This window comes from Balaenoptera musculus, chromosome 13 (genome assembly GCF_009873245.2).
Source record: "Balaenoptera musculus isolate JJ_BM4_2016_0621 chromosome 13, mBalMus1.pri.v3, whole genome shotgun sequence".
In the NCBI taxonomy this organism is placed as follows: Eukaryota; Metazoa; Chordata; class Mammalia; order Artiodactyla; family Balaenopteridae; genus Balaenoptera; species Balaenoptera musculus.
Window position 1 is genome coordinate 29,823,012 of NC_045797.1, and position 14,053 is coordinate 29,837,064.

Sequence of the window (14,053 nt, forward strand, 5' to 3'; positions counted from 1 at the left end):
TCCCACAGCTGGGAAGCAGAGGCTGAATGGCGGCCTCCTTCTTAAGAAGGGCTCCAATATGGCCATAGAAGCCATTCCTTCATTCATCATTCAGGCATTTAAAAAAGCCTGCTTGAGTAGAAAAAATATATGGCTTTTCCCCAGACCAACTTTCCAAACACTGCCCTAGCCCTCCCTCCAGGGACCAGGTCAAGATATACGGGCCTCTGGGCAGCCGGGCAATGTGGTGCCCTTCAAACGGTGTTTATTCTTTTACCGTTTCTCAATATTTATTTACTAGGGTTTAGGAGAAACTTATTTTCCATTAATAAAAATTGCACACCTCTTTTAAACTTGGAATAAGAATCTGATTCTCCAGTGAGACATGTTTTACAGAAACCGATTCACCAATAATTCTTTTCCAGAGACCAAAGTCAAAGTTGTGAAGAAAAGCACTGCCCACAGCATTTCCCGCCTTGTAGAAGTTACCCGTTCTCTTTTCAGTTTTGTGGATTTCCCACCGAATGTTTTTAGGAGGCTTCTTAGAGGGTTTACATTTTAGATCAAGTACCAATTCCCAGTGAATAGCTTTACACTGTGTAGATAAGCATCACAAGATGCCCCCAGAGGTTTGCAGGTCGCGCTCGCCCTGGAGGACCAGTCTACTTGAACCCGAGTGTGGCCGCCGAAGCCGGGCGGGTCAGGCAGGGAAGGGGGGGGACCCCGAGTCGGTGACATATTTTCACTTCGTTGGACGCCCTACAGGCCGGCAGCCGCGGCGCCCAGCCCTCCACCCCGCGGCCCCGCTCACACCCTCCAGGGAAGAGCTGCCTCCCACCGCGAATCTCCCCCAATCCAAGCCGTCTGCCTTAGGAAGCGCGTACCCCGACCGGGAGTACCCTCCTTTTTTTTCTCTGCAGGGTTCCAGGAGTGGACTGTAGACCCACCAGGACAATGAGTGAAGAGACTGTCCCCGAGGCCGCCTCCCCGCCGTCCGCGCAGGGGCAGCAGTACTTCGATCGTTTCTCTGAGGACGACCCCGAGTACCTGCGCCTTCGCAACCGTGCAGCGGACCTGCGGCAGGACTTCAACCTGATGGAGCAGAAGAAGCGTGTCACCATGATCCTGCAGAGCCCGGTGAGTGGGGTCCGCCCCCGGCGGGGCGGGGGAGGGGAAAGGAGGCCGCAGGGGGTGTGGCGAGGGGGTGGGGGTGAGGGGGACGCTGACTCAGCCGGTGAACCTGAAAGATACAAAACTCCGCTTCCGCTGGCTCAGGGTCGGAGCAACTTTCAGCTCTCTGAGCAAGATGCTCTGGCAACGTGGGTGTGTGAGTCTCTCCGTAGTCACTGGCGGAGGGCAAAACCTGGTTTATCTGCAGTGGTTTGGCTCGGTGCCGGGAGGAGGTGGGTCTGAGAGACAGGAGCCCCACCTCAGTTTCTTGTGCCCCTTCTGAGCCTCGCTTTCCAGTCTTCCTTTCCCTCTTCACCGAAAGCTGTAACAATTCGAGTAAACCAGGGGCCACCGGGGGGCGCCACGTGGGAGCTTTGGGGCTCCCTTTTCTGAACGCCACAAAGAACTCTGTCCTGGCAAATAAGGCTTTGAAAACCCCAGGAGGTGGGGGAGAGGAGGGCACAGCGGGCAAGACCGTTTCACCCAGCCGTGGCCGGAGTCTGGAGGTCAGTTGGCGCCTGCCTGGCATGGACACAGAGTTCTTCCTTGAGGCAGGTGGTGCGTTGAGAAGGATGGAGGGTGGGGCTACTGGACAGTGAAGCAGGAGGGTGGTGCAGGCCCTCGGAGGAGGAGGAAGAGCGGTGTGGACAGAGGCAAGGGGGAGTCCCAGGGCAGTAAAGCTGGGGGGTCCGCAGGCAACAGGGCATGATGGTAAGTGTTGGGAAGCTCGGGGGTGGAGCTGGCGTCTCCAGGTACTTGCCAGGATGAGATCTGCCTCAGCCACTCCCCGGCTTTTCTGAGACCCTGGTTGAGAGCACACAGTGAATGCTCGGGCCTCACAGAGGAGTGCTAAGGGGGATGGGCCCCGAGGTCTTGGTGACAGGTGACACCATGTTGGGACGTCTGGAGGAAAATGGCAGGTGCTAAAAACGTTGGGATGACAGAAACTCTGAGGGAGACTAGAAGGGATGGCGGGTGTGGTAGGAGAAGTGGCAGAGTTAGTACCAACCCAAGTTTGGGGGCCTGAAGGATGGGACTCTATTCTCAGGCAGGAGATGGGGACAGGAGGAGGTCATGCTTCTCCTGTCCTTTTGTAGATTCCCCAACACCTAAGTGGCTCCCTATTTCCACCTGAGTGTTCCCTGCTGCCACCTGGTGGACAGGCATGCCCTATTTGTGGCCTGAAAAGCCAGACTTAGGTAGCAGGACGTCAGAAGTGGAAGTGACCTCTGAGGTCATCAAATCCTGAATATGAAGATACTGAGGCCCAGAAGAGCCATCGGCCTGGCTAACGGACAGGAAAGATGGCATACTTTTTCATTCAATTCTGCTTTTTAAAAAGTCTTTTAATTACTAAAGTGAAGTCCTGCCATGTCTGATGGGGGGGGGCGTGGCAGGAGGGGGTCTAGGCTATCCCTGAGACACAGGAAGGACCTGGAGTCTGGAGTATTGCCCATGAGGCAAAGGGGACAGGATCCATTCCCAGCATCTCCTTATTGCTCCCCACACAGCAGTCTGGGGAGGCTCCTGAGGTCCCAGTGGGATTGCCCGGTGCCCCCTGGGACCCCGATATCCCACATGTGGCCCTGGCCTAGCTGACCCAAGGGCTAGGGGTGGGCACTTGGAAGGGGGGCCCTCCGTCTCCCACATGAGGCACACTGGGAGGACCAGCGCCTCGGGGGCCTGCTTCAGTCTTTCAGGGAGGAGCTGGAAGGCCTCATCCAGGAGCAGATGAAGAAGGGGAACAACTCCTCCAACATCTGGGCCCTGCGGCAGATCGCGGACTTCATGGCCAGCACCTCCCAGGCAGTCTTCCCAACATCTTCCATGAGTACGTGGGGAACTGGGGAGCTGCCAGGAGCAGAGGTGGGGGAAGTGGGGGAGGGGAAGGCGCAGTCAGAAGCGGCTCGGTTGCCTGCCTACGCAGTGAGCGCTGCAGCAGCAGTAGCAGACCTGGGGGAGCTGCCTCTGCTTCTGATGCTGCTGAGATTTAAAGACCCCAGGAGGATTATCCCTGATGCCCAGAAATCGGAGGGCAGGGGGTGGTGGAGACTTAAGGGAGAACCTAGTTCGGGGTCTGCTGGGGGCGGGCGGAGGGTGACACAGTGTCACTGCAGGGAGAGGCAGGGCGGCCTATGTATGATCCCTCCACCCCCACCCCTCGTAAGCGGATTAGCATGGAGGGAAGAGCTTTGCCACTCAAGGTCCCTTGCACGGCCGCTGCTTGAGGCCCAGGAGTGGATAGTGGAGAGTTAGAATTCTGCTCTCTGTTACTCGAGCTATGGGCACAGAACCGAAGAAAATCCTTGTGTCCTCACAGCATCCAGCCCTCAGGCTGATCTTCCCTCAATCCCCTGGCGTCACTCCCTTGGAGATGGAGTTGGGGGGGCAGATGGGAGGCCATTGGAGCCATTGTCTCCTCACCCCACTGGACAGGCCAACCTGCATCCGTAGACAGGGCCAAGAGCAGCCAGGGCTAGGCACGAACGCATCTTCCTCGGCTCTGAAGCTCTGCCCACAACCTTTAAGAAACAGACATTGAAAAATACTTCCCCTCAGCAAGATGAATATAGGATTATAGTTGAAAATTAGGAAAATAGTTGAGAGAGGGTAATAAAAATTACTGTACTGTGTTCTTACAACCAAGAAATTACTATTATCAATATCTTGGTGTATATCCTTCCAGCCTTTTTCTCTTAACATATACAGACTATGCCAAAAAAAGTGGAATTGCATTATACATACAAATTTAATAGCCTTAGCATATCTTGACTAATTTTTCACATAATAAAATATGGTTCTATCGCATAATTTTTGGTGGATGTACACTCTTCTGTACATGGCTGAATATGCCACAGTTTATTTAATCAGTTTCCCATTTTTGGACTTTTAGGTGGTTTCCAACTTTTTGCTATTATGAATGACAATGCAATAAACATCCTTGTAAATAAATCTGTGATTATATCCATGACTATTTTCTTAAGATAAATTACTAGAAGTAGAATTGCTAGACTGAATTATACGCATGTTTTAAAGGCACCAATGCATAATGCCAAATTACCCTGGAGAAAGATGGAATGAATTTACATTCCTACGAGAAATGCAAGAGTACCCATTTCCTCCACCCCGATCTGTAGTCTGTTTTACCATTTGTTTCATCCTCATGATACGATGGGTGATGAATAGCACTTTGTGTTTTAATCTGCACTTATTTGATTACTATAGAGATTGAATATATTTTCATATACATATTGGGCATGATTTTCTTTTTGTAGTAAATTGCCTGTCACATCCTTTGCCAATTTTTCTACTTGCATATTCTTTTCTTACAGATTTAAAAATCATAAAGTAAGGCTAGTTCCCTACTATCTGTCAGATACATTGCAGATTTTTTCCCAGTGTCTCCTTTGCCTTTTAATTTTGTTCATGATATTTTTGTGTTGTAGAATTCTTTAATTTCCATGTAGTTGAATCCATTATTATTTTCCTTTGTGTTTTCTGCTTTTGATTGCATACTTAGAAACACCTTCCCTATGTTTTATTATCCAACAAAATACCCTTAATTATTCATTTGCCAATTTTTCTCAACTATTGTTTAAGTTGATTCTTTAAAACAACTTTAGAAGTATTTTGTCAGGTCTCTCCATCCACCTCAAAAAATTCCTTTTGGGATTTTGATTGGGATTACATTAAATGAATAGATTAATTTGGTGGAGAATTTACAAATGTACAACTTTATATTAGAATGTAAACTCCATGGCAGGGAGGATATATGTGTGTTTCGTTCACTGTTAGAGTAGTGTCCTGGACTTAGAAAAATAGCACCCGGCATATAACAGGTGCTTAAAAAATATTTGCATGAATGAATTTTAAATCTTTTCAGAAATGATGTGTGTCTTCTATTTATTTAAATCTTTTAAAATGTCCATCAGAAAAACTAGTAGTTATTTTCTTATAGTCCTTACTAATTTCTTGTTAAGTTTATCCTGGAAATTTTATGTAACTTTGTCATTTTAAGTGATTCTCCATTCAACTTTTTTTCTGGTTATAGCTGTCATCTAGGGAAATCGTTGGAGATATATGTATTTATATACTATTTAAACTAGCCGCTTACTGGACTCTTAAATTCTAGTATGTTCTCAATTCTTTTGGGCTTTATATATAGAAAAATCACATAATCTGCAAATAATGGTCATTTTGCATCCTTCATTCCAACATTTACCCTTTGGTTAGTTTTCCAGTTTTCTCATTGCATCCGTTAGAACTCTCAGAACAATATTTAATAATAGATTAGAGAGTAATCATCCTTGTCTTGTTTCTGACTTTAATGGAAATTTTTTTACCACAAGGGTTTGAGATAGTTATTCTTTATCATGTTGAGAAAATATCTTTGTATCCTAGTTCAATATGGGTTTTTCTCAGAAATGGATATTGAATTTTATAAAATGCATTTTGGGCATTTATTGATTTTTCTTTCCTTGATGTGGTGAATTATATTAATAGATTTCTGAATATTGAACTCTTTTTTTCATTCCTGAAATAAATCATTCATGGTTCTGATACATCCTTTTAAAAATACTCTTCTGGGTTGAGTTGCTGGAATTTTATTAATTTTTGCATCCATAGTCACACATGATAAAAAGCAGTTCACTTTTTGGGCAGCCTTTGTTTAGTATTGGTATTAAGGCTATAATTTCCTAAGATGAATCAGGGTGATCCCCACCCATTTCTTTGCCCTAATGGAGTTTAAATTAGATAGGAAGTCTCTGCTCTTTTAAGATTTATTATTCACTTGTAAAGCTATCCAGATATGGAATATTTGGATAGCATTTTTTTTCTGTTTCATTTAAAGTTCTTTAAAATTTTATTTTGCTGCTTCTTGAGTAATTTTGGTCATATTTTATATAAAATAATCCATTTCATGTGGCTTTAAAAAATTATTAGCCTGATTTACAATATTATTTTTATTACTTAAACCTTCTACTGTGGATATGACATCCCATTCTCATTCTTGGTGCTGTGTATTCCCACTTCCTCTTTATTGGCCAATCCAGATGTTGGTTTCCTCATAGATCTTCTCACATAAGCCAATTCTTGGATTTACATATTGGTTCTACTAACTTTCTTGTTTTCTGATTTATTGATTTTGTTTTTATACTCATTAATTCTTTTGCATAACTTTTCTTTGGTTTATTTTGTTCTTTATGTTTTTCTACAATAGAATAAAATGGATTTGATTTATTTTCATATTTAATTCAATAATAAAGACATTTAAGGCTATGAATTTTTTTCTCTGAGTATAAATTTGGTCTTATCCCATAAATTTTGACATGTAGTATTTCCTTTATTGTTAATTTCTAGGTAGTTTGCAGTTGCTGTTTTGGTTTTATATTTATTCTAAAATAAAATAAACACACTCCGAGAGTGTGTTTCCTCATTTCTAAGTGTTGGAATTTGTATTCTTTTAAAGATTTGTTGATAATGTCTAGTTTTATTGCATTATGTTTAGACAATGTAGTCTACTTAATGTCTGTGTTGGGGATTTATTGAGATTTTCTTTGTGCCCTAATAATATCATACTTAAATGATACATGGGTGTAGACTCTACCTCTGGGACATAGTATTTAATCTTCATCCTCATTTATTGTTTTTGATTTTATAAAGAATTAATGTCTCCCACTGTATTTGATTTCTGTTTATTTCTCTCTGTTTCTGATAGCTTTTGCTTTGAATATCTTGAAATGCTTTTCAAAGTATACATGTTTTTATAGCTATATCTTCATTGTGGATTATGCCCTTAATCCATGTAAAATTACCTACAAAATGATCCTTTTTGTCCAAAAGAATATTGTTTTCCGTGGCTTCTACTTTGATCATGTTATGGCTCTATTTATCTTTTTGTTTATATTTGCCTTGGCATACTTTTGATGGTCCCTTTATTTTTACCTGTTTTGTGTCGCTTTATTGTAGTATTTCTTAGTTTTTGTAAATCTCCTATAGTATTGTCTTTGGCATCTGTTGCTGTAGCAGAGAAGTCTGAAACAGTCTATTATTGGTTCCTTTGTAGGTAACCAATTTCTTTTTTCTAGGTGCTTGTGGATTTTCCCCTTTACCCTTGTATTTCAAGACTGTGTCAGGAGGCATATAATTGTAGCCTTTTCTTTTAATGGACTTTTCTCCCCTGAAATGCAGTAAGTTCTTTCATTTTATATATATATAGGTCTTCTTTTCAATTCTGAATTTTTTTCTTCTATTATATCAATACTTATAACTTATATGCCAGGTCCTCTGGTCTTTGTCTCCCATATCTATCATATTCTTTCTCATCACTTTCTTATCTCTGACCTTATACTCTTCCTTTTGAGAGAGAAATAGGGCTGACCAGCATTCCTATCACCTCACTGATCAGCAACTGCCAGGAAAACAGTTGGATGCCTGAAAATCTTGTTGGTGCACGGCAGGGTATCTGAGTCAGGGAATGTGGAGAGGGAAACTTTCAAGTGTCCTGAGTTCAAGCCCGGAGAGGTTGTTCTTTGTCCAGCTCCATTTGCCTTAGAATTTTCTTTGCCTGGTTGGTTTTGGGTTTTTTTGGTTGTTTTGTTTTTGTTGTTGTTGTTTTTTTCTAAATAGTGTGTCCTTCAGTCTTAGCTTTCAGGGGGTTTGGTGGATTTTCATCTTTTTCTGTGTTTTCTTAGGTACTTTGAAATAATGGCCCAGTTAGATTTTCACTTTAGTGAGGCTGGTCAGAATAAGCGTTCTTTCTATGAAGACCCTGAGCACAGAGGACTGGGGACTCCTGTGGATCCCTCTGGTCTCTTCTGGGCCTGTGGGTGGGTAGTCCTCATGGGGAAGCTCCACAGGGTTGGGGAGGGGACTCTTTGATACAGGACACAGAGGACATGACAGAGTGAGTGTTTTCAGTCCTATTCTGGCCTCCTTCCATCTCTGGGGCTCCACAGTTATTTCTAAGAGAAGGATTCAAAGGACTCTGGGTCTGAAGGCTCTCCCAACAACAGCCTCCCTCCCCTCCAGCTTTGCCTGGGGGACTTATGCTTTGGATATGCCTCCCAGCTTGCTGCAAGGGGTGAAGCAAAGAGGTAAATACTTATCTGGGGAACTAGAGAGGAGGCAGGGATCCCAGATTGGTCAGTTTGAGTTAGAAATCCTAGACTCTTGGGTTTCGTTGTTGCTCTTCTTGCCAGTTTAGCTGGGTCTTTGGACCACTTCTGTCCCTGTCAACTTTGTGTACTGGACACATGCACCGGAGGCGTACCACCGTTGGTGGGCACAGGCCCTTTGGGGGGCATCTTCCTGACATGGGGTGTTCAAGGCTTGCTCTGCTTGCTTTATGTCCCCAGTCCACCCTCATATTTGCAGACCGTCTTGTCATTTCAACTAATGGCAAACCTGATAGAGGACATACATCACATGGTGTGACAGTGAGGTTTATGGAGATGGTGGAAGCTTCCAAAGGGCATTTTAATCCATTAATGGTTTTAGTGGGATGCTGGGAGAGATAGCATCAGGAGGCTCCCAGCCAGACATCATTTTAAGCCAGAACCCTTTCCTATTGATTCTTTTATTGTTTCCTAGACACTGATTAATTGGAGTTCTGGGGCTCAGATGCCCTCTTCTGCCTTCCTGAGGCATGCAGGCAGCGGTCATCGTGGTTAATGGGACAGACTGAGCATCAACTCCTATACCCTCTGGGTGCCCTGACTATCAAATGCTCTAGGCTCATTTCCATATTACTTCCACATCCCTCTAAATTCCCCAAAAGAGCCATAACTAACCAAGGGACTGCATATCCAGAGGGGACCAGATGTGGCCCACCCAAGGCCTCCAGCCCCTCAGCCAACCACAGCCACGCTGACTTCTGGAAATTCATGACTTGTCAGAAAAACTTGAGGAATTTACTTCCTGGCTGACTTGGCTTTCTGTCTGCCCTGTTTCCAAATTAGAGAAAAAGTTATATTACATGGTATAGTTAAAACAATATGATAATGATTAGTAACTTCTTCATTAAAACTGATAAAATATACTCATATTTCCACTCAGAAATTTATTTATGCTTTTATTCAATGTCCATCTCTAGGGTTTGTGGTCAGCTTGGCCTTCTGAGAACCTTTCATTCTGTGGCCTTGAGTCTGGCCATGATTTTTGACCCAAAGCAATGCCATTCTTCCCCGAAGGAGCAGAGGACCTTATTGGGCACAGCTATCCATTCTATGGATTTTCTCCTCTGGAGTCAGGGTCAAAGAATGTTGAATTCCCTGAAGTCTCGTGTGTGGTTGTAGTGCCAGTGAGAATTTGAGAGGACAGGGGCAGGGCAGGGGAGGGCAGACGGGAGCCCCTGACCCAAAAGCTGCCCTGTGCCCCTGCAGACTTCTCCATGATGACGCCCATCAATGACCTCCACACCGCCGACTCCTTGAACCTGGCCAAGGGGGAGCGGCTCATGCGGTGCAAGATCAGCAGTGTCTACCGCCTCCTGGACCTGTACGGCTGGGCCCAGCTGAGTGACACCTACGTCACGGTAAGGAGAGCCTCTGGGGGTGAGGTGGGGCAATGTGTGTGGCCCCCACCAAATCCAAAGGGAGAACTCCTGATCCTTGGCATGGCCATGGCACTGCTGGTGGCCTTTGGCCAAAATTCAATGAGCCCTTCCAAGGTTTCTAACCACTGTGGTTTCCTGAGACAGATAACCTGCCCAGTGGGCACTTCTCTGGATGAGGAGCCAGGAATTTCTGGATCCTATTTCTAGGGCTACCCTTGACCATTGGGAGATTCCTCTTGTAGTTCCATTTCCCCAGCTCCAAATAAAGCTGAGTCCTCTTCATCTCTTATGGGTCAAGGAGAAGTAAGGGTTCTTGGGGGGAAGATTTGGGTGCAGTGGATTTAGGGAAAGAGGGGATTCAAGCAGTGTGTCATTGGAAATGACCCCTCTCCCTCCTTACCGCTGAGAACACGTGTCTTTCCTCCAGCTGAGAGTCAGCAAGGAGCAGGACCACTTCCTGATCAGCCCTAAGGGAGTTTCTTGCAACGAAGTCACAGCATCCAGCCTGGTGAGTACAATCCGGCCTGTCACTACCCATTTCTTGCTGAAATGACAGTACTCTTTCTGCTCCTACGGTGAAAGGTCATCTCCAAGGTAGCCACTGCCATCCTGTCCTTCTTGCAGTTTGCAATCTAGTGGGACAGAGAAGTCACATGGACACCAAAACAAACTGAGAGCGCAGAGCATGATGTGATCAAGAGACGAAATGGGAGGTGCAGGCTGCAAGCGCAGTGGGAGGGCGAGGGGAGAAGAGATGAGCCTGGAAGCCTCTGAGCCTGGGATTGGACAAAGGCTGGGAGTCGGGAAGCCTTCCAGCTGAGGGGATACATTCGAACAACAGCCAGTGCTTTGTCCCAAAGCAGTGCAAGACTCTTCTAGTGCCGGTGCCATGAGAGAGAGCTTCTGGGTCCCCTTTCTGTCCTCCTGCTCCTTTTAGGCGTGGTAGGAAGAAACTTCCAGAATCGGTTTCGATCCGGAAAGATTTCTGGGCGCGGGGGTGGGGGGAGAGGAGAGTAGTAGGGGGACTGGCTTAGAAGCAGAAGAAGTTGAGTTCAGGTGCATTTTTGCATTTACACAAAGTTGTTTTTGTCTGTGCTTAGACGTGATTAAGGAGTGGCTTTTGTCTTCTGTGTCACAGTCAAAAGTGGCCGTCTCTGGTGATGATGTTCTATGAGATTGTTAATTTTAGGCAGCACCATGGCTTAGCTGTGTGCCAGGTCAGCCACAGCCACTAGCAGTTGTGTGTGTGTGTGTGTGTGTGTGTGTGTGTGTGTGCGTGCCCGCCCGTGCATGTGCGCGTGTGTTTTCACCATGACACCCACAACCCCTTGGAGTCAAAAGCAGATTGTAGGACCAGTGACTGCTCTCCATTTGTCCTTTAAGACCTAGCTTTCGGGTGACTGGTAAATGGGTGTTCATTATACTATCCTCTTTACCTTTGTGTATGATTAAAAATTTTTCAAAATAAAAAGTGGGGAAAAAAGGAAAAAGGCTCAGTTTAGATGTTACTCCCTTTAATAGGAGGAATTAAAGACTCCTCCTGTCTGCTTCTAGAGAATTCTGTGAATGATTCTCCTCTTGCACCTTGCTACTCAAAGTGTGGTCCGTGGACCGGCAGTAGGGGTATCACTGGGATCTTTTTAGAAATGCAGACTCTCAGGCCGAGTTCTTAGCCTACTGAATCCGAATCTGCATTTTGACAGGATCTCCAGGTGATTGTTTTTTTTTAATCAATTTTTAAAAATTGAAGTACAGTCGATTTACAATGTTGTATTTATTTCTGCTGTACAGCAAAATGATTCAGTTATACATGTATATACATTCTTTTTTTATATATTTTTTCCATTATGGTTTATCACAGGATATTGAATATAGTTCCCTGTGCTATACAGTAGGACCTTGTTGTTTATCCATTCTATATATAAAAGCTTACATCTGCTAACTCCAGCCTCCCACTCTGTCCCTCCCCCAACCCCTCCCCTCTTGACAACCACCCGTCTCTTCTCTATGTCCCTGATTCTGTTTCTGTTTCATAGATAGGTTCATTTGTGTCATATTTTAGATTCCACAGATAAGTGATATCATATGGTATTTGTCTTTCCCTTTCTGACTTGCTTCACTTAGTATGATAATCTCTAGTTGCATCCAGGTGATTAAAGTTTGAGAAACTCTGCTCTAGCATTTTTCAATGCTGAATTATAACCGCCTTTGTTTCCCAGTAGCCTGTGTGCTCACCCTGCAGGCAGGAATGGGGTCTCTTGCCCCCCACATAAAGCACATCCATTGCCCGCGGTATGGTGGAGAGTGGACACAGGTGGGTGGGCATGTGCCTGGCCCACCTGCGGGGAGGGGGATGAGGGGCCTCTGCCTGCTGGTGGCCGGAAGTCTCTCTTCCCCCCGGCCCAGATCAAGGTGAACATCCTGGGAGAGGTGGTGGAGAAGGGCAGCAGCTGCTTCCCAGTGGACACCACGGGCTTCTGCCTGCACTCGGCCATCTACGCCGCCAGACCCGACGTGCGCTGTGTCATCCACCTGCATACTCCGGCCACGGCAGCGGTGAGTGTCAGCTCTTCAGCCAGCATTTCAGTCCCCGAGCCTGGCAGCAGACCCATGGCACCTGTCTCTCTGAGGGTCTCCCTGAAGAAAGACATAAGCCCCCAAGCTAGGAGCAAACTCGCCATATAAAACAGTTCTGGAAAGATTCCCTGGAACTCAGAGCAAGGTGAGGAGGGGACACCCAACATGGGAACCTCCTCCTCTGCATTTTCTAACTATGGAAGTCTAGGTGAGGGGAGACAAGGTGAAGATGTGTGAAGTCTTCCCTGCTGCACCCAGCACCTGCTACATACGCAAACCGGTGCCACAAGCCCGGGTGACGGCACCTTCCGAGTGTCTGGGGACTGGGAGAGAGCAGAGGGAAGACCCTCAAGGAGCAAGCTGTCCCCCAGGGGTCTCTGGGCATTTCTCCACGTCTACCTGAGACGCTGCGGTGCACCTGGAAAGACAGCAGACACCCAGTCTGGGTGTTCCCTCAACCCTCACCCCCAGGCCACATGCCTACAGGGGCAAAAAAAGACCTGTCACTGGCCTGTGGTTTTCTCTGCAAATCACACCGGTTACTAGCACTCAGACCTTCCAGAATTCGGACTAAGGCTGCATGTCGTATTCGTGCCAAGTATCCATTTCTGCAGAGCCGGGGCTTACACGAGGGGCAAGATGAGTGAAGGGGGGCAAGCGGCTCTCCTAACCTCTCCACGCTCCCTGCTTTTAATAAAAGGCGGGATTTGGGGCATGGCCGTTTCAGCCTGCGTTTTAACCCTGTTCTCTGGCACTTGCATTGCTCCGTTGACAGTAAAATGGGGGCTTCTCAATGGGCCTCATGTCAGTGAAGAGTCGTGGCTATTGATGCACTGACCCAAGGCTGAGGGTCTCGCGCAACCCACCCCTGGGACCCTGGACCCTGCTTCAGCCCTGTCTGGTGCCAACTCCACCAGCCCTGCCTCTTCCCGGGTCCTAAAGAGCCAGGCAGGGGTGGGCAGAAGCACGCCATCCCTCGAGCGTATTCTTTGCAGCAGTTTTAGAACGTGATGTCTTGACATGGCAGCTGGGAAAAGTGTGATGAAAAGGCTTTAGAGGAAGCAGTGAGAAAGCAAGAGCCTCGCCAAGGGGACGGGGTGCCTTTCTCCTGCGCTCGCTCCCTCCCCTGCCACGTCCCCAGACAGAACTTGACTGTGCGGCTCTGAGGAGAGGGCGACGGTGACAGAGGGGCGAGGAGGGGGGTGGAGCTGCAGCGCTAAACAGTCATTCCATCGTCTCCCTAAAGGTGTCAGCCATGAAGTGGGGCCTCCTGCCTGTGTCCCACAACGCCCTGGTGGTGGGGGACATGGCCTATTATGACTTCAACGGCGAGATGGAGCAGGAAGCCGATCGGATCAACCTGCAGAAGTGCCTTGGACCCACCTGCAAGGTTCGGCTCAGCTGTTCTGGGAAGATGCTCTGGGTGGGATTGTCAAAAACCGACATCACAAAAGCGACAAATGTTCATTGGAAAATGTTTATAAGTTGCAGATAAACAACAATAACAACAAATGACATAAAAATCTTTCACCCTACCCTGCGATTTGGGTGCACACCCCCATAGCTATTCATATAGATTTACAAAAGTAGGATTATAAAATATATTCTCCCGTTTCCCCTTAGCGATATACAGTAAACACCCTTGTATGTTACTAAATACTTTCTAATCACTATTTTAAATTATACCTCATTGTGTGAATGGCTGTGCCACTATTTACCTAAACAGTCCTCTATGATTGGACACTGAAAAGTTTCTCCCCCAAATTTTCT

General features: G+C 46.3%; 1 protein-coding gene across 1 annotated transcript in view; it reads left to right on the plus strand.

Annotated features, from left to right (window-relative positions):
• Positions 1 to 14,053, plus strand: part of ADD2 (adducin 2) — a 105,079-nt gene that overhangs the window by 66,309 nt on the left and 24,717 nt on the right. Inside the window, exons 3-8 of the mRNA XM_036873323.1 lie at positions 900 to 1,116; positions 2,842 to 2,980; positions 9,534 to 9,685; positions 10,134 to 10,214; positions 12,113 to 12,262; positions 13,530 to 13,673. Of these exons, the coding sequence (XP_036729218.1) occupies positions 934 to 1,116; positions 2,842 to 2,980; positions 9,534 to 9,685; positions 10,134 to 10,214; positions 12,113 to 12,262; positions 13,530 to 13,673 (849 nt within the window). The 5' untranslated portion in view covers positions 900 to 933. The remainder of the gene's footprint in view (positions 1 to 899; positions 1,117 to 2,841; positions 2,981 to 9,533; positions 9,686 to 10,133; positions 10,215 to 12,112; positions 12,263 to 13,529; positions 13,674 to 14,053) is intronic.